General features: G+C 35.2%; 1 protein-coding gene and 2 long non-coding RNA genes across 3 annotated transcripts; 1 reads left to right on the top strand and 2 right to left on the bottom strand.

The window, feature by feature from the left end:
- Positions 1-2,282: 2,282 nt before the first annotated feature.
- LOC144356520 (uncharacterized) lies at positions 2,283-8,790 on the bottom strand. The gene is made up of 4 exons (XM_078011222.2): positions 8,064-8,790; positions 7,404-7,554; positions 4,604-4,748; positions 2,283-4,075 (listed from the first exon to the last, which is right to left on the bottom strand). The coding sequence occupies exons 1-4, from the start codon at positions 8,678-8,680 to the stop codon at positions 3,924-3,926; spliced, it is 1,065 nt and encodes a 354-aa protein (XP_077867348.2). The 5' UTR covers positions 8,681-8,790; the 3' UTR covers positions 2,283-3,923.
- Positions 8,791-8,955: 165 nt separating this feature from the next.
- Positions 8,956-11,566, bottom strand: LOC144356519 (uncharacterized). Its single transcript, XR_013421443.2, has 2 exons — positions 11,346-11,566; positions 8,956-9,047 (listed from the first exon to the last, which is right to left on the bottom strand). It is a non-coding gene; the product is annotated as an uncharacterized LOC144356519 (long non-coding RNA).
- Positions 11,567-16,139: 4,573 nt separating this feature from the next.
- LOC146747227 (uncharacterized) lies at positions 16,140-16,988 on the top strand. Its single transcript, XR_014929118.1, has 2 exons — positions 16,140-16,223; positions 16,413-16,988. It is a non-coding gene; the product is annotated as an uncharacterized LOC146747227 (long non-coding RNA).
- Positions 16,989-23,045: the final 6,057 nt, after the last annotated feature.

Here is a 23,045-nt window from a genome sequence, read left to right on the forward strand (position 1 = left end):
AACTATATTATGAACTTCTGTATATGGACTTTGTACATGGATCGGAATGCTTTCTGTTTTTTACCCCAATTCTTTATCTCATTTTAACTTAATAGATCTAGACGTGCATCACTTAATAGCAAATTGCTGGCATCCCTAGTTGGTCATGTTACATTTTCTACAATATCACATAATACTTAGTAAGGGACACAAGACATTTGTTTTGGTTTTTCTAAGAATAATTTGCATATCGCGATCACATCAGTTCTTTTTGGGGAAAAAGAGTGAAACAAATTAAAGCATATTAAAATGAGTCCAGACTAAGTGTAATTTGGTGTGTCAGAAATGGACAGATCGCCTAGGAGATCTGGTTATTTTTAACTGATCGTGTTATATAATACGGTTACCTATTAAACACTAGTCAAATGAATGAATTTTATAGTAACATATTGTTGCCTTTCCCGCTGCTGTGTTCACTCCCTGGCGTTGAATCACTCCACATGCTGGTCAAATACGAACGAGTATGAGATTAGTGTTATACTTCAACATGACAATCCAAAGATACAATTGTAGACATCTTAACAGCAAATACCACTCTCCCCAACCTATGGGGCACACTACCTAACTAATTATCTCAAATTATTAAATCGAAAGTTTTCAGGTACTTTCCTTACTATAAAAACATTAATTTGTTGGCGGAAGTGGTAAGATTGTCACAATAGTACATAATACGATTCAGCAAGATGTGCTACCCCTTTACGAATAGAAAATTACACTTACTGTTGTCTGTACATTCTGTTTGAACTGTCGAAGTAATGGCTTAATGGAGAGATGTTTATAAAAATCCAGTTTTGAGAATGAGACAATAATCATCCTATCAACCAGCATACATGCAGATATCAGACAGAGTCCTCCAATTACAAATATAACATATAATCTGTTTAAATTCACCATGTTAGACTGTTGTGTTATCAGACTGTTATGGACGGTATCTTTCCAGGTAAACGCAGTCTTCTGGAAGTAATAACAGACTCGTGTATAATAACGTAAACGACTGATAAAGAGAACCCAGCTGTTGATTGCAGTACATAAGTACATTACTCGTTTGCTTGTTTTTTTGTTTTTTTGTGTTTTTTTTGGCTATTGTTATTTCGATGTAAGGTAAAAAAAACAAGGAAAATAGAAATTAGATCACAGTTGTCAAATTACTTATAATATGGAAATTTGTCTTCGAAAATAAAATTATGTCATACTAATATATGCTCTGAATGTCAAGGTGGTTGTCATCTGATTAGAATCAGATGTGGGTATAAGATCTAACTTTTTTCAACTACTACAAAGGTAGTGAGGAGAGACAACAAACAACCTAAGGCACACGCCGAAAACTAAGCTAGCGGCGATGAACGTTGTTCGACTAAAACAAGTTCCTTCATTCGTCGTCTAAATTAAAATGAATGTAATTTACGTTGAATATTTCTACCTCAAATAGAGTTAATTTATATTTGACATTTTATGTGTCGAGCCTGCACATGCGTCGGACGACAGAAAAGACTTTACAATTGTGGGAACCTTCCCGGGAAATATTAGCCCGTTCAAATGTCACCAAAGAAGAATACAGGAAGTCGCGGATCAACGGAAGACGACAAACAAGAGAGAAAAGTCGATGATTGATGAAAGCGAGCAATGAAAATATGGTGATGCAGATACAAGTGATTCAAGATGACGCCCCACAGAACGTTATGCGGACTGCAAAGATAGATCAGTGGATTAGAGCCTATAAGAGAGCAACTTGAGGAACGAATCGGGCATTATTGGTCATTTTTATTCAAAGTTTTAAATAAATTAAAATTTTGGCATAATTTTCAAACTTGAAATTAAAACACTTCCTAACAACATCGAGGGCTGTGTAACGTTAGATTTGGCATATATTATATTATATGGATATTTTAAACTAAAAAGAGGAGTATGACAAGGTGACCGCTGTCACCTATGCTATTTGGTTTTGTCTTAGAAATGCTCTGAATGGCAATTAATACACAAATATGATATGACATGTTTCATGTCAAACACTGAATCTACAGGGGTAATATTTGTGTTGCGTGGGATGTTTCATGGGTGCTCAGGGTTCAAAGTAAATCGGGAAAAAAACTGGGGGAGCGTGGCTTAGAAAGTGGAAGAACAAGAAAGATGTTGTAAAATGACAAATTTCACCGATCACGATTGTGGGAATTTATTTACTGTACAATAAAGAAGATAGCTACAGGGAAATACAAGTCAATTAATAATATGAACATTATACTAAATCATTGGAAAAAATGGAAATTATCTTTATTCAGTACAAACACTAAAGACGTTATGTATGTCACAATTTACATATATTCTTAACTCAGTGATGATTACAAAGAAGACAATTCAGGAAGTTCATTAAATAATTTACAATTTGTATAGGGTGTGATCGAATCTTATATTCATCTGTAGTTAAAACAAGAATGCTGCCAGTACGGTTGAGTGACTTCATCAATTAATGTTAAGATACTTGGGAAGGGGCAACAACATCTCACAGGATAATATAAATCAAATAATATGGAACAACAAGAAAATATTGATGGCCAAAAATATTGTGAAGTCTTTAGGCAAAAAGATATATTGAGTGTGTCAGGTTTTTTATTGATATAATCTGATAATCTTGCAAACTACAAGTCAAGACAATCTCTCCTTCTTGTTGTTATCGCACCGTTAAGTGAACAGGAATTTGAACAGAAAGTTTTCCACTAAATGTAGTACAAAGAGAATTTATTATAAGTTGCCAGTAATGAATACATCTTCATGGATGATCCATGCATTTTGAAAATGTTCTTCAATGTTATTTTTTTGTTGTGACTTTATGTAATTACGGTATCGTTAAAAAAGTACGACGTGCTAAGCTTTTGATATCTTTTTTAATAGAATCAAGTAAAACCAGGACAATATAAAATGTCAGATTAAAATTCATTTTAATTTTTCAAAGTCTTTCAAATTTAAGCCAATAATTTTCAAAATAGAAAACATTGCCTAGCCATGTTTTTTATATTCTCTCTAACAAGCAATCAACACATTGATGTTAATGAGCATAATACTTTTCTTCCCAAACAATGCAGAAACATTCACCATTATTTCAAAAATTCAAAAATAGGCCTTAAAAATGTTTAAAAAAGGCCTAAGCATTAGCTGTTGTACAGGTTTTCGTTAAACAATGCTTGTTCTGTAATATATGGTTGTTGTTGTAACCAACATCGTGTAGTATTTCAGACTTATGATTTCACTGTTGGATTCTGATGTACAACATGAATCTGTGTTCCGGACTGGGTATGTCTGTAACACTAATAAACAGACACAGCTAAGTAAACAAAACGTGCCAGATTTTATTTAGTAAGAGAATTCCTTTCCTTGTGCTTGTTGAAATATGTCATACCCTACTACAGTACCGTTACAACGTAATTTTACCATCGGATTTTAATGTACTGCATACATACGGTGGGTGGTTGGCGTGAGTGAGTGAAAACGTCCTTGATATGGATATAGATATTTTTCGAGACTTGAAAAGCTATACTCATTAGAAAAAAATGGTATTCGTCTCAAATACTCGCAGTCAGGCAGGTAATGCCTGGAAGTAAATAAATTCTAGGTATTTGCATTCATGAGTAGGCTTCTACCTTAAGAAATGTGCATACATTCCAAATGAACAATGTAAGTAAATGCACAGCTAGTGTACATATCTAGGAAACACGTATTCTAATAGCGTTTATATATTATTCTGATGTTGGTGCATTAATATTGGATGCTGCTGACAATTAATATTATTGCTAAAAGCGTAAATAAATAAGACAATAAGAAATTCATGAAACTTACAGCGAATCGCCACACAGTTTATCATTGAAGGTTATTACAATATTTACAAAATGTCACTATTTTTTCACTATACGATACCCAGACAGTACATCATATGGTGTACCAGGAATGTCTTCATACGTGTGGGTTTTTTTGTTCTGTGCTGTTCTCGTGTATTCAACAAATTCACTCCAATTAGACCACCGATTCTTGATAAATATAGCGGCGTCTAAATTAACAATAAGAAAATGGTTATCTGTATTGTGGTGTCTCTGAAACGTTTTAAAGGGCGATGTTCGTCATGTAGCGCCTATACAAACAACGAATTTTATGCGTGCTGTTCATGTCGTATGGACGCAAATCGAACATTACTGGAAGCGACGATTACCGTTTTTTTACAACCTCGGCAATTAGGCCAGTCCGTGACCACGTACAATCATAACCATCCTATTTTTTCATTGGTCCGTTGTCCCTCTCCACGCAAGTCTGAAAACTTTGACTCGATTTTAGCTCGTTAACTATGTAATGTATCCCAACGAAAGGGGCAGTTGTTTCTTTGACAACTGTTGATACAGGGCGTGCCAGAAACATATAAATGTTATAAATTGTTCGGAAAGTTAACATATTCAGATTAGCAGCGTCTATTGACCGTACGAAATCGAGGCAACGTTTCCAGGGACAACTGTAATCAGATACTTCACAATATGTCGTTCATTCATTCATAATCGATATACTTGAACACGTTTTTACTACTTACTAACGGATATTTCTTGTTCCAATAGTGACATTTTGTATGGATCCTCTACGAACACCCTGATATCTTTCCCATACGTTGATGTATTATGAAGTGAGTTACTATCGATAATACGAAGTCCAGTATTCCTGAAAAGGTCGACCATTTTCTGAAATAAAACGTATTGATTGACTGACTGACTGACTGACTGACTGACTGACTGACTGACTGACTGACCAACTGACTGACTGACTGACCAACTGACTGACTGACTGACTGACTGACTGACTGACTGACTGACTGACTGACCAATCAACTGAATGACTGACCGACTGAATGACCGAATGAGTGACTGACCGATTGACCGACTGACTGACTGACTGACTAACTGACTGGCTGTACTAAAATACTTTTATAGGGATGTTAGTTTGTGTTACGCAAAAGGGCAATAGATTGTACTAAAAATACTATTATTAGGGATGTTAGTTTGTATTACACAAAAGTGCAATAGATTGTACTAAAAATACTATTATTAGGGATGTTAGTTTGTGTTATGCAAAAGGTCAATAGATTGTACTAAAAATACCATTATAGGGATGTAAGTTTGTAATACTCACAGGGAAAATCGATTGTTTTAGAATACTATTATAACAATATTAGTTTGTATTACGCACAGGGACATTGGACTGTATTAGAATACTATTATAACAATATTAGTTTGTATTACGCACAGGGACAATCGATTGTTTTAGAATACTATTATAACAATATTAGTTTGTATTACGCACAGGGACATTGGACTGTATTAGAATACTATTATAACAATATTAGTTTGTATTACGCACAGGGACATTGGACTGTATTAAAATACTATTATAACAATATTAGTTTGTATTACGCACAGGGACAATCGATTGTTTTAGAATACTATTATAACAATATTAGTTTGTATTACGCAAAAGGACAATGGATTGTGTTAGAATACTATTATAACAATATTAGTTTGTATTACGCACAGGGACATTGGACTGTATTAGAATACTATTATAACAATATTAGTTTGTATTACGCACAGGGACAATCGATTGTTTTAGAATACTATTATAACAATATTAGTTTGTATTACGCAAAAGGACAATGGATTGTGTTAGAATACTATTATAACAATATTAGTTTGTATTACGCACAGGGACATTGGACTGTATTAGAATACTATTATAATAATATTAGTTTGTATTACGCAAAAGAATAATGGATTGTGTTAGAATACTATTATAACAATATTAGTTTGTATTACGCACAGGGACAATGGATTGTGTTAGAATACTATTATAACAATGTTAGTTTGTATTACGCACAGGGACAATGGATTGTGTTAGAATACTATTATAACAATATTAGTTTGTATTACTCACAGGGACAATGGATTGTGTTAGAATACTATTATAACAATATTAGTTTGTATTACTCACAGGGACAATGGTTTGTGTTAGAATACTATTATAACAATATTAGTTTGTATTACTCACAGGGACAATGGATTGTGTTAGAATACTATTATAACAATGTTAGTTTGTATTACGCACAGGGACAATGGATTGTGGTAGAATACTATTATAACAATATTAGTTTGTATTACTCACAGGGACAATAGATTGTGTTAGAATACTATTATAACAATGTTAGTTTGTATTACGCACAGGGACAATGGATTGTGTTAGAATACTATTATAACAATATTAGTTTGTATTACTCACAGGGAAAAAGGATTGTGTTGGAATACTATTATAACAATGTTAGTTTGCATTAGGAACAGAGCTAATGGATTGTACTCCAATACCTAATAGGGATGTTCGTTTTTATTAGGCACAAGTACAACAGATTGTACTAACAATGTTAGTTTGTATTAGGCACAAAGATAATGGATTGTACTAGAGTCATATTATATCAATATTAAATTGTATTACGCACGGGAACAATGGACTGTGTTATAATACTATTATGACAATGTTAGTTTGTATTACGCACAGAGACAATGGGTTGTACTAGAATACTATTATAGCGTTAGTTTGAGTATCAACGTCTATCACCCTTCTACCGTGTTTACGTGATCGACATTGATTCTAAAGATTGACCTCTTCGAAATGAAATTATTGAATCTCTATCACATTTGAAACATGCAATAACTTCATAAATTAACTAAATTAAAATTATTGAGAATATTATTAATCAAGCATTTTTTTCAGTAAAAATTGTTTTAGTCGCTTCAGATGAATAGTGGTTTAATAGAATAGTGCTTCTGCTTACTTTGTTGTAAACAAGACTGGTGCAAAACGTTTCTGTACTAAAATTTACATTTTACTCATTATCGTGTTTTGAGGATTTAGTTTTCACCAAAGTATCAGCATTATAATGGCAACAAATTGTGCTCCCATGCTGGCTGAACTGTTTTTTATTCATTTTATTCATTATTACATCCAGATTACATCTTGAATTTCTTGATTGCATCCAAAAAATAAGTTCATACATAAGTCTGTGCAAAAAATTTTACATTAATAGTCTGATATCTACCAGACTATATAACAAGAGATTTGTTCACACCTTTACAACAATGTTCCACCCTAAGCTACCTGGTGCTTACACTCGCTATGATCACAGACAATATCATTTTTCCAATGTTGACCTTACGTTGAAACAGGAACCATTAGATTATTAGACTCGGAAATATATTTGGGGGGTGCCACATGTGGAGCAAATTGTGCTCACTCTGATCTTGTGTTGTGTGTGGGTAACAAACAGGCTTCAGGTATGAGTAGCAAATTACCGTTTGTGAAGGAGGAGCTGATATGTACATGCACTGAATATCTTGTGATATTACAAAATCATAAGTCACATTCACGATCTTATCTCTTCTCTTGTTCAGCAGCAAGTATGATACACACGTATTAGAAAGTGGAAACGTCATGTGCGGACATCTGGAAAAATCAACATTGAAATGTTCAGAATGTACATATGCGAGCTTGATTTCATTGTCTATTTTGTCGACAAATGTAGACATATTTGATTACAATAATACTGGAACCAAGAAAAACTGAACAAAAACCTCATAACATCTGTATAGTGTATGCAACGTTTTTTAATAGTACACTTTAGGTGATTCTAGCATTAGTACAAAACAAACGAAATTGAATTATATGTATATTTTATTTACTGGTACTAGTCAAAAAGATCCGATTGTCTGCTTTCAAGCTATTTTCCGATTCCTTTTATCCAAATAATTTTCCTTGTTTTGTATTTTTAGTTATTTATTCTAATATCTTATTTATTTATTTTTAAATATTAGGTTATTGTTATTAATACATTCGGACAATAATAATAATAATAATAATAATAATAAATGTTAATCATGTCGGAATATATATCATCCTCAATCAATTAGAGAAAATACTTGATTTACAAATATTACAACGTAGAAACAGATTACCGTTCTACCATGGATCTCCAGTGCAGTGATACGAAGGGTTTACCATCACACATCACTCTGCTAACTTTGTCTGCCATTTTACGTATATACAATGATCGTGTCAGATATTTGTCGATCAGAGGATAACTCTCTTCATGGTACTTGTTCACAGTAAGATACACTTTACCAGAGTCCCTTAGCAATACTGCTATACATTGTGTGCCAAATGAATTTTCGAAATTATTTCTAACTTTTGCTGCAGACAGTCCAGGATCGGGAATAGCAGGGAGTGTCACACCTAATATGTCTTCTAACGCTTCAACGTCATTGTATACTTGTAGTTTGTGATGTGTCCAATCTCGCGTTAAGCTTTGTCTACCCATACGTAAGTTAACTAAAGATGACAAAGGCACATTTCTTCCACAGTCTTTTATAAAATCACTAATAGTAGACACAGGAACAAGTTTGGACAACTTATCCACGTCGAATGTTTCATTAAATAGCTTAATCCTCGACATTCCATCTGCCATTGGTGCTGAGCCATGTGCATTGAATGGGACTTGAACTATACTTCTGTTCTCATGCAGAGCGTAATTAATTGCCATACGAATTCCTTGATAAATGGAATTAGGACCCATTGGACAGTAAGGAACAAGCGGAAGCAAGTAACGTAGTTTGTTACTATGCAGTTCTTGACGGACATTGGTGTTCTCAACATCTCTGCTGATAGACGAAACATTCCTTGCAACCGTCTTTTCGTCCTGACAACAAAACGCATTGCACGAATTAATAAAGGACAATTGTTTTAACTTTATAAACTTTTTTTTCAAATAATCTTAGTATACAAAGTGGACAGCTTACGTTCTATAACAAATTCATATAAATGCCTAATAAATATTGAATGTGACGTGCCTTTTCTTTAATTTTTGTCTCTACTAACATATTATCTTCTTCGTCATCTTTGTAAATCGATGCATTGATGTGCGTCATTGACCTGTTTCCACCCTGCAATGATAGTATTTTATTTATTTATTTATTTATTTATTTACATCAAATATTTCAACTTGATCAGTCCTCCAAATACAACAGGGAAGTGCACAACTGGTCTCCCACGCTTTGTGAAGGAAGTTTGAATATATGATGCATTATACATTGATAGTACAAACTAGGCAATAACAAACGAAAGTTTCATCAATCTCATTTTTCATAAGTTAAAATGTTCATGCTTGAGTTAATTAATATTTTTTTTCTAAATCAAAGAAAGCTTAGAGAGAACTCCTGTGTGCTAAAGCTATTGGTGCATGAAATACGAATAATATTGTATTTACTTGAAGCACATCTCTTATTCACATAAAAATTGTACCTTATTTTGGTCACATACTTGCCTTTGTGTGAAATATACTATTATGCAACTTAATGAGGTCACATGACCATGCATGACCATGTGGTATGTTTGTCATGTCTCTTGTCTTTATTATATCCCTGATTGCATGTCATTATCTGCATCAGTTCTTCATATATTACAGTTATGCATATTCGGCCATATGAATACATATGTTCATTTGATATTTTAGTCATATCTTTTGTCAAAAAATCTTCTTTGTAGCACTATTTCTGTGCAACAGTGCTTGAGCTATCACATTTATGCATATTCATGAGGTCACATGATCGGATTTTTACCAGTAATTAATATACATGGAAATCAGTTAATCAGTAAGGGTATAATTTAACCTGAACTAAACATTTATATGGCTTATTCTAGAGCACATGTGTAACAAGTTTCAAACCGCTGATAATATTTTGATTATTTAACATCCTTTTTGCCAACAGCATCTGTTTTGGTGCGCGCCTTGTGGTGCAGAATTACCCATGATCGATTTTCCATTTCAGTAAAGAAATAGGAACGAAGTAATACAGGTTGTTAACGTTATATAACGCATACTCGGATGTGTTTCTTATTATGTCATGTTATAAACTATATTATTTTTTTGAGTCATCTGTGAGTACTACGCGCGTCACGTAATACCGAATTGTTTACATCTCTAGTTGGTTATATTAAATGTACTACAATGTCAATTTATACACCAGGACATAAATCATTCTTTTTTTTTTTTGCAAACACATCTGCATATCACTACAATTTGTAGTTTGTCACATTATTTTAGTTTCTCAAAATACAGAAAAATGAAAAAGAAAACTTTGTAAACATCATATTAAAATGAGCCCTGAGTAAATGGATCTTGTTGTGTCAGAAATGACCGAATCTACGAGATGTGGAGGTTTTTGACAAACTCTTGTAAATATAGTAAAAACTATACAGAGGAGTAAATTTTAATTTAATTATATAGTGGCCGTTCTAGTGTGCACACTCACTGGAGTTAAGTAACGCAATCGCAATATCCTCCATCCAAGTATGCACGAATACAATCCGGAAGTGTCATACTATAAGCACAAGTGACTGTCAAAATAAGATGTGTCAGGGTCAACAGTTCGGAGCAACAATATTATGTATGCCTGGTCACGTGATCAACCATAAAGCCCCGACTTCTTTGTATGGGAAGGGCAGACACAACCCAGTCCTCAAAACAAGTTGACTTATCATAACTAGCTATGGAACTGATATTAATCATTCTCTTATAAGCAGCTTATACTTATCCCATGGAGAGAGCAATTAACCGCCTACTTGGTAATTGTAAAGGTCCAAACATGAATAATTTACATTGAATTGACTCTAATAATCACCACTTTACTAGATTTTATAATAATTTATAATTAATTTTCTGAGCTGCGGTATTATGACCCAAGTTCATATTTTCACAAGACAGTAAGTGGATACTTACGTCGCCAATCCAATACGTTGAGGAATGGAATAAATTGATAGCGAATACAAAGCGAACTACCCAAGATAACGGGGCAGAAAGCACAAATGCACTGTAATATTAAGGTGTAACATCTGACCAGTAACTACATTAGGATGTAGTCCAGGCATCGTCATGTTTTATCTTGCGTAGCTTATTTCAAATGTACTTGCTATTATTATTTATGATTTTTAAACCCACGGCGTAAAAGTTCGTGATACTCAACATATTAACTTTGAGCCACGAAACCACGGCTTGTTCACACCCAACTTGCCAGCCTTGAAGGGGTATACACTACCAATGTATTTCATTATTAAATCAAAAGTTTTCAATTACTTTCCTTTATAATTAAGTGGTTGGCAGATGTGGTAACATTGTTACAATGTAACAAAATACGATTCATCAAGATGTGGTCACTCTTTACGAATAAAAAAAATACACTTACTATTGAATGTACATTTGCTTTGAACTGTCGAAGTAATGGCTTAATGGATAGATGCTTATAAAAGTCCAGTTTTGAGAATGAGACAATAATCATCCTATCAACCAGCACACATGCGGAAATCAGACAGAGTCCTCCAATTACAAATATAACATACAATCTGTTTAAATTCGTCATGTTAATATGTTGTGATATCAGACCGTTATATGGTCGGTATCATTCCAGGTAAACGCAGTCTGCTGGAAATAATATCAGACTCGTATATAATGACGTAAACGAATGATAAAGAGAGCCCAGCTGTTGATTGCTGTACAAGGTATTAGTTTGCTTGTTAATTCGATGTAAGAGAAAGAAAGGAAAAATTAAAAACGAAATTACAACGGAATGAAGTTGTAACAAAACTTAGAATTTGTACTAGACAAAAGCAAACCATTGAAAGTTGACGTGGTTATTCCAGCTGTGGTGCATTTGCTTTTAATGAATAGTTTGAACTGCAGTAGAATTAACGCTCTACCCAAACGATATCCAAATTAATAATTCAATGGCCCCAAAATACAAATCAAACAATGCACAAGTACACCACACACGACCTAATAATGCACAGTACAGAAACAAAGGGAAACTACACAGTTAGAAAACAAACGACTGATAAGTAAACAATTTACTAGCGCACTGCACTGTATTAACAATCAGGGACAGAAAGATTTGTGAACCAAAAATGAGTTTTTATATTTTAGTAACACATATTAAATGTATTGTTGTTGATACTGGATGTTGATTACTAAAAGTAAAATTGTGCCTTTGTAGCATACACAACAGAATAACAAACTCTAATACTTTCATACCCAAGAAAAAAAGATTGAAATCCATTCTTTGTGTAAAAAAACATCAAATTTATTTTTTGCCAGAAATCTTTAATGGGTTTCTATACAACAATTGTACAGGTGAAGCTTTTATTCAAAATTGCGCTAACTCGTGCTAAAGTGCGTCTAATTTCGTGCGTTAAATTTCCGAGTGATTTCTTCGTGAAACGCGTTTTCGGCCATGGTTGTATCAGGGGGAAATTATTCTACTCTCGGGTTCTCCACACGTGTCAGGGGGGAATCTCGTCTTCGAGTCCTCTCTATATCTCGTCCCCTTGAGGTATGGGATCGGGAAAGCCAGTTAAGCTTTACAGTCAAATAAGACACACACAACGAAATACGTTTCAACTCTCGTCTTAGTCGATCAGTCGAGCACTCTATAAGACACAGCGCCCTGGGGAAAAATCCCCAAGACTATCGCAAGGCTGAACCAAGACTCGCCTAAGACTGGACTGCCTCAAGGCTCGCCCCAGGACTACCCTCGACTGCGTCTCTCGTGGAGTATTCGCCAAGACCAACTCAAACTCTCTTTATTCATTTTCAAAACTCTAACCAATTACAAAGCAGTAAAAAGACTCTAGGGCATAACCTTCAATCATAAAGCCAATCACACTAAGTACTGAATACGTCATATCTTTTGATTAATCGTTCACTACATTAATAACTATGAATATAAATTGTCAGAATGAGTAGTCTGAATAGCGGCGGTTATCTGGTAATTAGTTCCAAATCACTGAGCCAAGTTCCGTCCAAAACTTCAAATAGGCCTAAACGATGACAGACATAACACAGCAATTCAGCTAATAATCAGCTAATTAAATCGGTCAACAGATACGCAAAAACAAATTCATGACAGTTGACTTCGATAGAATGACGATTCCACAGCTCAAAATCATTCTCCGTAAATTCGGCGTTTCATCGTTCAACTGTAAAAAGAATATTCTTTTTGCAATCGCTAAAGCTGCGTATTATTTGGAACTCGAGGAAAACGCTGATTTGTTACTGTAAATGCATTTATTATTCACATGGTTTTAATTTTGCTGTTTTCGCTGATGAGTAAAATCCGCTAAATTTAATCTGTGTGAACATGTAAAATAACAATAAAAATCAATCATTGTTTGCTGGACAAACTGGTGAAATTGTCATCTACGTAACTGTAAGGCCGCCGTTGATTGGCATCTGAGTTGGAATGACTATCTTTGGTTTCAAATGCTACAGGAAAGTGTTCTATGTTCTTCGTGTAATTAGGGGTTCGTATTAGGGATTTTTATCACACAAAAATGACGAATTCGGCCGAATTCTGTAGGCGGTTGGCTTAATATTACCCCCAGCGGATCGTTTGGCTGTGACAGATTGGTATTTTTTTTCTGATTTGTAGGAATCTGAAAAACGCGTTTCACAACTTGTCTCTTTATTTAGTTTCATGCCGTACTCAAGTTGGCGGTCCCATATAGTAAATATCGCGCTTGTTCGTCAGCTGACTGTGGCCGTAAGCGCACTGTTCAACTCTCAATGTATCTTCAAGTATCACAGATATTGTTTCGTGGTGAGATTTACAGCACGCATGGAAATGTGGTTGCCATCATATTGTACTGAAAGCTTGACAGGTATCGCGTGACTCCACAGGTTGTTGGGGTGCGTGAAGCGTGGTCACGCGCGATCTCGCAGCTTGCGGAACACGGCTTATTGTTATAAATGTACAAAATAATTGTATAATTCATATACTGAAATTTCTGTTCAGTGTTTTGGTGAATGCAAGTATTACGACTGAAAAGTATTTACAAATCTTTCGATTAGATGCTAACGTTGGCACTTTTTATTAGAGACATTCAGAAAATATCACAAATAATAGATTACTACACTGATTAACTCTTGAATATTAACTATTGTCAAAAGTAGTTTCAATTAGTTTATGATATATTAATTATGATGGTGTAAATCATATTTTTGTAACACATAGAGACTCATAAATTGGTTATAGAACCGTAATGCTTCGCCACTTTTATCCTATTTCACTACCGACACCTATGAATGGCCAACGTTAAATTTAGTCGAGTATCCTTTGCACGGGATGTAGAAGATTTCTTGCTCAAAATTATTCTCAATGATACGGCAATTTACAATGCAGTTTTAAAAATACAAATGCAGGCTCGTGAGAACTAATTTTATTAGTTAGAAGAGTTTTATTAGTGGCGCTATGCTAGATATAACCAACATAATAAACGAACTGAAACAATCACTAGCTCAAACGTATTGTGCATTTGGAGATAAATGTACATTTTGGTGGTTGTTCATTTAAGATCATTGTAACGTACCTGTTTCTTAGTCGGAGCACTTATAATAAAGATACGTATTTTTTTTTAATAATACATTATTGTATGTAAAAGTAGAATGAAGTTCCAAACTGTTCTACTTATTCCAAAAGACGACATTGGGTTTCCAAATTTGTTCAAGTTCATATGTCGATTATAGCACGTGTCTCCTGCAATCGGCCATATTAGAAACATGTTTAAACTGTTTGCCTCTCATTTTATTCAAATGTTATAGTGCATCTAATGGATTATTTGGTGGTAATAGGATGTTTTTCTGCATTGTGGAGTTTTATTTAAAGTTAAAACTTTCCAACCGATGATGTGTCATTCTGCAGAATTAGTACTTTGGTTTACAAGAAGTGTCCAGTCATGTCATGTCACTTAGATGACAAGGCTGTCACATGCAGACACTGTTCAGAGAAAACAATTGGGTGTGTAAGTTGTTAGTTTTATGGATCTCTGTATGAAATGGTTGTTGTAGTTGTCATTGTCCTAAATCCTAACCATTGCTCCTTACATACAATAACTAACTAATTCTAACATCCGGATTCACTTCGACTTATTAGTTAAAAACAAAAAGTATGAAGGAGACAGATACTTTAATTTCACATTTAGATATCTTAATGATGTAATTTTCATCAATAATTCTAAATCTAATTTAGTGAATATATTTAAACATTGTGAATGTGTAGCCTGAATTTGACTATAATGTTTTCTTTAACTACTGTAACATTTGTATACATATTAAAGCCATATCGGTGTATAGCTATTATGCCCTCAAAATACATGTATATATATTACCTATTTGCAAACATACTAATAAAAATAAAATAAAATGATTTTTTTGGGTGATGAAACATTGGAATTGTAAACATATGCTAACGGGTTAATTGCAAGTGCCATAGATTCGTCATTGTCTGTTTCATAAAACTGTCTGTTTTAGTGTAGTGCTGTAAATATGATTTATGCCCGCCTGACAGCATTAGATAATATGGTTTCAGCGCGTGTAAAACTGATAGTTAACTCAGATTACAGCAAGCTGTTGATGTATTCATGTCAGCCCTGCGTATAGTTGCTGTAAAATACAACAGACTCGCAACGCCCATTGTTTAAGGTGTTAATCGGCTTAATTGTATATGCATTGGCATAGGCACCGTATTACTAGGTAGTCTGAGATGTAATGTTTAACACGCAAATAACACTATTTTATCACATGTATCATGCACTTTCGGTGTAATAACACCCGTGTGATATTTTTGGTATTACACACTTTGAAAGTGACGTCACACTTTAAGTCTGTGATGTGATTGGCCAATACAGCTAATTTCACCTTTGACCTAATCAGTAAAGTTAGCACTGAATTATGCAACACTTATGATGAGGCAGATTTTAATGACAAATTATGTAGAAATTATTACATATTATACTTATTAGATTTTTAGATTCTATATAATCTCTGATTTTATCGCTGTTGAATAAACAAAATATTAAAGATATTAATCACAGTCTCAATTCTCCCAACCCGAAATTAGTTCGGGCATGATAATGTTTCGTCTGCTGTCAATCGTACAAATTTGCATCTCAAAGTAAACAAACCTTCAGCTGATCGAACGTTCGAAATCATGATATATATGGGCGACTTAGTCAATACTTTTGATATTGACGTGACAGAATTTATGATGACGAGCAAGAAAGACCAAGTGAAGGTACGTTTACGTTTTTTCTTTCGTCGGAACTGATAAACTGAGATCATGATCACTCGGCGTATTGTATGATCGCACAATGCATTGGGTAAAAATACATCACAATACTGCGAGTACTAAATAAAATAATTCCACAACATGAATTTATTTTTATACTTATAATAACAAATGTAACATTTCTTTTCGTCACAGAAAATGCTTCCTTGGGTGAAGCGACAGCACAGACCACTGACAGCGACGGCGCCGAGGTCGGGCATTCACGACCATGTAGATTTGTGCCAGTCACCGATGACGATGTCAGAAGAACAATCGAAACTCAACAAAACAAAAACACAACCAAGAAAACTCTATATGATATGAGATTACTGGGCAATTTTTTGAAGACACCAGAAATAAACGAAGCTAGAGAAATCCACGAAATCCCTCCAAAAGAACTGGAAACAATTCTATGCAAATTGTTTATCAGTGTCCGTAAACCAAGCGGTGATGACTACGAGCCTACTTCCTTACGATCTATGCTTTCTAGCTTTGAACGTCACCTGAAACGACACAAATACATGTATTCACTGATCAGTAGTATTGAGTTTAATGAGGTGCGGGAAACAATAAAAGCAAAACAAAAGAAATTAAAGAAAGATGGTAAGGGCAACCTACCGCGAACAGCTGAGGCGGCTACAGATGAGGAAATCGAAATTCTGTGGAAATCGGGACAGTTTGGGTCCCACAGTCCTGAAGCCATAATAAATACTATGTGGTTTTATAACACAGTACATTTTGGTCTGAGGGGTAATACCGAGCACAATAACATGTGTTGGGGGAGATGTGAGCTTATGTACTGATAGTAGCGGTCGTGAATATATTGAGTTCTCTGAACGGCAAACTAAAACTCGGACTGGAGAAAATCCAAGGGATACCAGAAAAGTGAAGCCAAAGATGTGGGACGTCCCTGCTATTTTCAAAAAATACATCAGTCTACGACCAGCTGGTTACACAAATAGTGACGACCCATACTACATCGCCACGCATTCTCGCGGACTGCCCAGACATTCAGTCCGTAACATTCAGTCCGTGAATGCATACAGCACTATATCAGAAAACCAACACAGAGAAATTTCTGGCATTTTAAATAATCAAGTAGCCACCCCTAACTATAGCACATCAAACCCGTGCCAAACATCAATACCTTCTGTTATGCAACCTCAGCCACAACGTAACATCGCGTCCCAGTTGACATCAACCAATATCAGCCATCATGCCTCGACCTTGAGTTCACAATCAACACCGATATTTGAAGGGGGCAAGGGTTATTTTCGTTCAACGTAATTGCAATATTTTTTTGTTCGTACAACGTAAATAGAAAAAATAAATTCCGTAATTCTGTAATCACAGGCTAGACGTACAACGTAATCAATCAAATATTTTTTTTCGTACACTGTAAAAATGTGTCATTTTTCTCGTACGTACAAAAATTCAAATCCAAATAAAAAAATCGTAAAGAATAACCCAGGGAAATTACATTTTAGAAACTGTAAAACGACTAGATGACACAATTCACTACAAAATTGAATGTCAAGACGTAAAAGGCCCTCGAACCGAATGAAGAGCATTACAAGGGTAATATGCGCATGGGTCTCTTCACACGGCGCAGCAATGGTGGAGAATTTGAGTCGGAGAGCTCTTCGGACCATTCAATGTTCCATTTGTTAACACTGTAAAAACGTCTTTTTTTTCTTCGAAAATTGTGAAAAGCCCTTTTTATTTCCCGTAAAACCGTACCAGCTACCCCCCTTGCCTCCCCTCATATTTGGAGGCCCCATTTCCGGCGGAGTATTTAATGTACACGTACATTACAACATTGCCAACAATGATAGCTCAACAATTCCACCGAAAAGACGTCGGATATATGTGTTTGATTCCTCTCAGTCATCAGATGAGAACTAAATAATAACTTTCAATCGACGCAGCGTTGACTTCCATGTTTGATCTCGTGGACCATGTCAATGACGTCATGGAGTGACGGGGAAACCTCCGATAAATACTTGTAGTTCCTACAGCTTTTTGATGTATTTAATAGTTTTTACTGCTTTCGTTTTTCGCTTTAAGCGTTTAAGTTAAAAATAATGTAATTTGTTTATTTGTATTCTAACTAGTTTGGTGTTTGGACTTTTATTAAAGTTCTTTTTGATCGTATTTGTCTCTTCAATGACTCTTCACTTTTACTTGTTCGACTGAATCAATGCGCCCAGTGTTTGCGTTGTCGATTTCGGCTGCCGACGACAGTGGAAACATTTGGCTTTGAATTACAACAAAAAAGAATACATGTGATATATAGGATCTCAAATTCGTGACCGTGTAATATCGGATTTATTAAACGAGTGTAGTAATTTTCATATGTTCCTTGCCAAAGGCTCGCCAAAGGCTCGGAACATATGAAAATTACTACACTCGTTTAATAAATCCGATATTACACGGTCACTCATTGGAGATCCTCTATTTACTTTTAGTCAGGAAGCCCAGATCTGATATGTTCAGATTCGTAGCACCCCCACACCCACCCCGTGGTATTTTTTGTGAAAATGTATCCTGTTAGGTGTGGTCATTTGTTGGCAGGCATTTGTCCTTTACATCATAATATTGTGACCCTGCCCTAAAATATGATTCACACATCTGTAATATTCGCTGCTTACAGACCAATAATTGCGAACAATGAAAATACAGAAGTAGTTGTTGAGATACAAATGTAAAATTGCACTAATAGAAACCTCGCTGAATTCACTCATCAAAAAATTAATAATTCTGAAGGATGTCCTTATTTCAGTAACGGGAAATAAGATCACACTTACGTTTGTGTCTTGACCATGGAATAGCGCGAATTGAATTGAATTGAGTTTTAGTGTCGAGTCAAATCAAATGCCGCGGTACTAGCGATTTCCAAAAAGGTAAAAGGTCAACTTCGAACAAAACGAAAAGACCACTAGAGGGCGCTACATATCTAACTTTGTTACGAACCGGCAGCAACACATGATACATGTATAGAACTATTTAGTACATGAGGCGGATTGGTTTGGTTGTGTGAAATTTATTATTCGCTTTTTACAATTAATGATTATGTGCATACTTCGAAATGTTGTTCTTCATTTATTATATGTAGACAATAAGTCGATTTATATAATTGTTACTTTGTCTTATGTTCATAGGACCGTATTGGAGCTCTGTATTATGCTGCTAAGGACTGTTTACTCGGAATATCCCAATCGCCATATGACTATTTTCGTTTGCCACACTGCTGCTGAGGTCGATTAAAGGGACATTGTATTATGAGAGATACACGTTAAGCAGTAGTGTTTAATTTGTGAAGGTAGGATCATAAAATATTAATTGAATTTTTAAGTACATATATAGCAAACAAGTATATATTTCCGTAAAAGCTCTGTAATAGATTTCGTATAATTGAGAATAATATGAGGTTATTAAGAGAATACCTCAAGGTATGCACGAAGACAGTACAGCAGGAGTATCTACCGACGCGCAGCGGAGGTCGATGCGACGGCGTACTGTCTGAGTGCATACTTTGAGGTATCCTCGTAATAACATTATTATTATACATCTTTTCCTTCCAAGAATACATCATGGGAATGCCGAAATCCAACAAATTTAGAACAGAATAAGCGAACTTCTTTGTGTGGAGTCCGGTCAAACCCTGGTGGCAGTCATGTTAGTTTTTATTATTAGAGGACGCTCACGCGCGTAATCATTTCATATTTGGAATTCGCATTTCTTAATATGGTAGGATGAAAATACCCCTTAAAATACCGCAAACTTACGGCACGCTGTAACTTATGGCGTTACTGTGACAGATGTATAATAATACTATATTAGTATCTGTTACGGTAAGAACAGTAATTATAAAGCGGGAGCGTCATCAACTTGAAGTAATCCAAGGAGGTGCAATAGAAACAAGTGAGTGCTCTTGTAAATTGCCCAATTATGTATTTAAATTGAAAATGTACTGTACTTCGTTATTTCATATCTTCAGTGAAAATAAAATTCATACAAAACACCCAACATTTATGAAACTGACATTGTCCTCGTTACACTTTCAAACGTTTGATATACAGCCTGCTAGTCCACCACTAGTCAAGTGATACAATTCATCACATGTGTCACATGTTATTATGACATTCTTGCATTTCACAAATACAGTAAAGCTGCATTCTGTGTACCTTCGGTGCACCTCTTGTACGCCGACCAGATTATGCGATCTTTGGCAATGGGGTGAGCGCTTCATTCTGAAAACATACAAGAAGGTGTGTCATACAAAATTCAAAAAGTTATCTAATGCGCACTTCCATTATGTAAAATTTGGCACCCATGTTTGTAGGCTCTGTTTTTCCCACTTTTTTAGATGGCAATTGCTTCAACTTTGGCTCCTGTATATTAGTATTATTGTGGGTGTTTTGATGCTGTCGCTCTTCATCAGGAATAACTTGACGCCACGGCGAGATTTCCTCTGTAAAGGCGCGACAATGTCATATAAATCATTATCGGATAATTATTCGTCTAATAAAATCTAATGAAATGTTGGCATCACTAACTCGTGTTACGGTTTTTTTCGCCGATATTATCGTCTAATAAAGTCTAAGTTATACACCCATGTCTGTGCAACTATTGGGGAAGGTAGTTTTTCTTGATATTATCTGATAATTATCGTCTAATAAAATCTAATGAAATGTTGGCAGAGATGTTTAACTTAGACATTTTTAGACATTATTAGAAGAAAAGAAGAAAAAGAAGAGAGAGGAAAACGAGCTGCCCCAATAGTTACTCAAAAAGAGATGTCTAACATTTTTGGACGTTACCCAAAGAGAGATGTCGAATTTAGACATTTTTAGATATTATTAGACGATAGTGTCGATATTATCGATAATATCGGAGAAAAAACGAAATGCCCAATAGTTACCCAATGAGAAATGTCTAACTTAGACATTATTAGACGATAATATCGATAATATCGGAGAAAAACGAACTTCCCCCAATAGTTACCCAAAGAGAGATGTCTAACTATAGACATTATTAGACGATAATATCGGAGAAAAACGAACTTCCCCCAATAGTTACCCAAAGACAGATGTCCAACTTAGACATTTTTAGACGATACTATCGATAATATCGGAGAAAAACGAACTGCCCCAATAGTTGCCCAGACAGCCCTTGGTCTAACTTATAATATCGGATAACGTTAAAAAGTACAATGTCGCGCCTTCTTATGGAAATTTCAATTATCCGTTTCCGAATCTGTGCGGCGACATAAAAAAAACAAAAATATTTTCCACTTTATAATTCTAAATTCATTCTCCGCTGCTTTGCTTGAAATTGATGCTGGGTATTCGTCGCTTGCAAGACAAACCCGAGTCTCCTCATGATCGACATCAACCAGACGACGGAGGCATCTTTCTTGCACTTTTTGTGAAATTCATTGCAGAATTTACATTGAACATCTTGTACATTTTCTGTATACAGTATATACGGTCCAAACAGAGGACAAACACAGATGGTTGTGCAACTCCACAAATAAACAAACATACAGTACATACAGCTGAGCAGAGGTCATAAAATAGAATGTTACACTTTCGAGGGGTAAAATGAGTCCAGGTTATAACTACATCAAACTGACTAATTATATCACAGAGACACACAAAATCATAAATGTTGTCAGACACAGCAATATTTTGCATTAGAAATGGTAATATTATGTTAGGTAGGCAATGTTAATACAACTACCACTCAAAACAACAGAACGTCCCATTGTGTTTATGATGAACATTTTTGTAGCTAATAAAATAACATAAAGTAATCAAAGTATAATAGAAATCCCCCAGACGGAGTATTTATGACATTTTAGATTTTAAGAGGGGGGAATAAAATCAGGGGAGGCAATAACACCTAGTTATACAAATATAGGAAATACGTGTTACTACAGATGGTGCAATAGGAACTAAGTACTATTGCAGGGGGTGTAGTAATAATAAGAGGGTTCAATCGCAGGGAGCCCCGGAACAATACCACACCGAGTTTACGGCTTGGTTAGCCTCGCTCAACTGGTTCGTAACCAGTCTTGTGATTGGTTGTTGACACATTCTGAACAGGCCACGCCTCCAACTGTGCCGTGCTTTCGGGGCAACAATTAATTATTCATAAATGGAGCCAATTTGTGTAGTTTTCTCGATATATTCTAGTGATATCGGTAAAATAAAAGTAAGTCTTTGGCGAAATTTGAAAGAGCAACTAATATTGCTCAAGCTAGTATTTTTTTATAGATTTTAGTTGTCATTCTTTTCGTCTGTTTATTGGAGTTTAAAAAATATGGGCTTACTGGAGCCTTCATCCCCTGTCTATTTCTTACACTAGATACCAGCCGATACCCCCCCCCCGCTCATAGGGACTGCGTACAGTTGATTATAGTTCCTGGGCTCCCTGTGATTTTGTGGGCTACCTTGTACTACCTCCATGCTTGTACGAATTTTCGGCTTTCGTGTATTTTATGATTTATGCCATGTCGGCGCGGTGTTTGTGTTCCGGGCGTTTGCCAATCTTTTTCTGGAACCATAAAGCTGGCCATAAAGTCTAGAAAAGTGGGCGTTGTCTAAATCCAGGAATTATTAGAAAATGCGAGGTGGTGTATGGGGACAGTCATAAAGGGTTGTATGGCGATACATAGCTCTGTGTACAGGTCTGTGAATGTGGAGGCGCAATATCACCCCTACACAGCCATGTACGCAGGGCTAGGCGATACAATGCAATAGCTCAATTTAGAAACCACCATTT

This window comes from Saccoglossus kowalevskii, chromosome 4, assembly GCF_978046115.1.
Source record: "Saccoglossus kowalevskii chromosome 4, keSacKowa6.1, whole genome shotgun sequence".
Taxonomy (NCBI): Eukaryota; Metazoa; Hemichordata; class Enteropneusta; family Harrimaniidae; genus Saccoglossus; species Saccoglossus kowalevskii.

Coding starts and splice junctions, on each gene's coding strand:
- LOC144356520 (XM_078011222.2), bottom strand. CDS start 8,680: ATGGGTCCTAATTCCATTTATCAAGGAATTCGTATGGCAATTAATTAC. Junction 4,749..7,403: donor CAGCTCCTCCTTCACAAACG/GTAATTTGCTAC, acceptor GTTTTATTTCAG/AAAATGGTCGACCTTTTCAG. Junction 4,076..4,603: donor GGAACAAGAAATATCCGTTA/GTAAGTAGTAAA, acceptor TTGTTAATTTAG/ACGCCGCTATATTTATCAAG.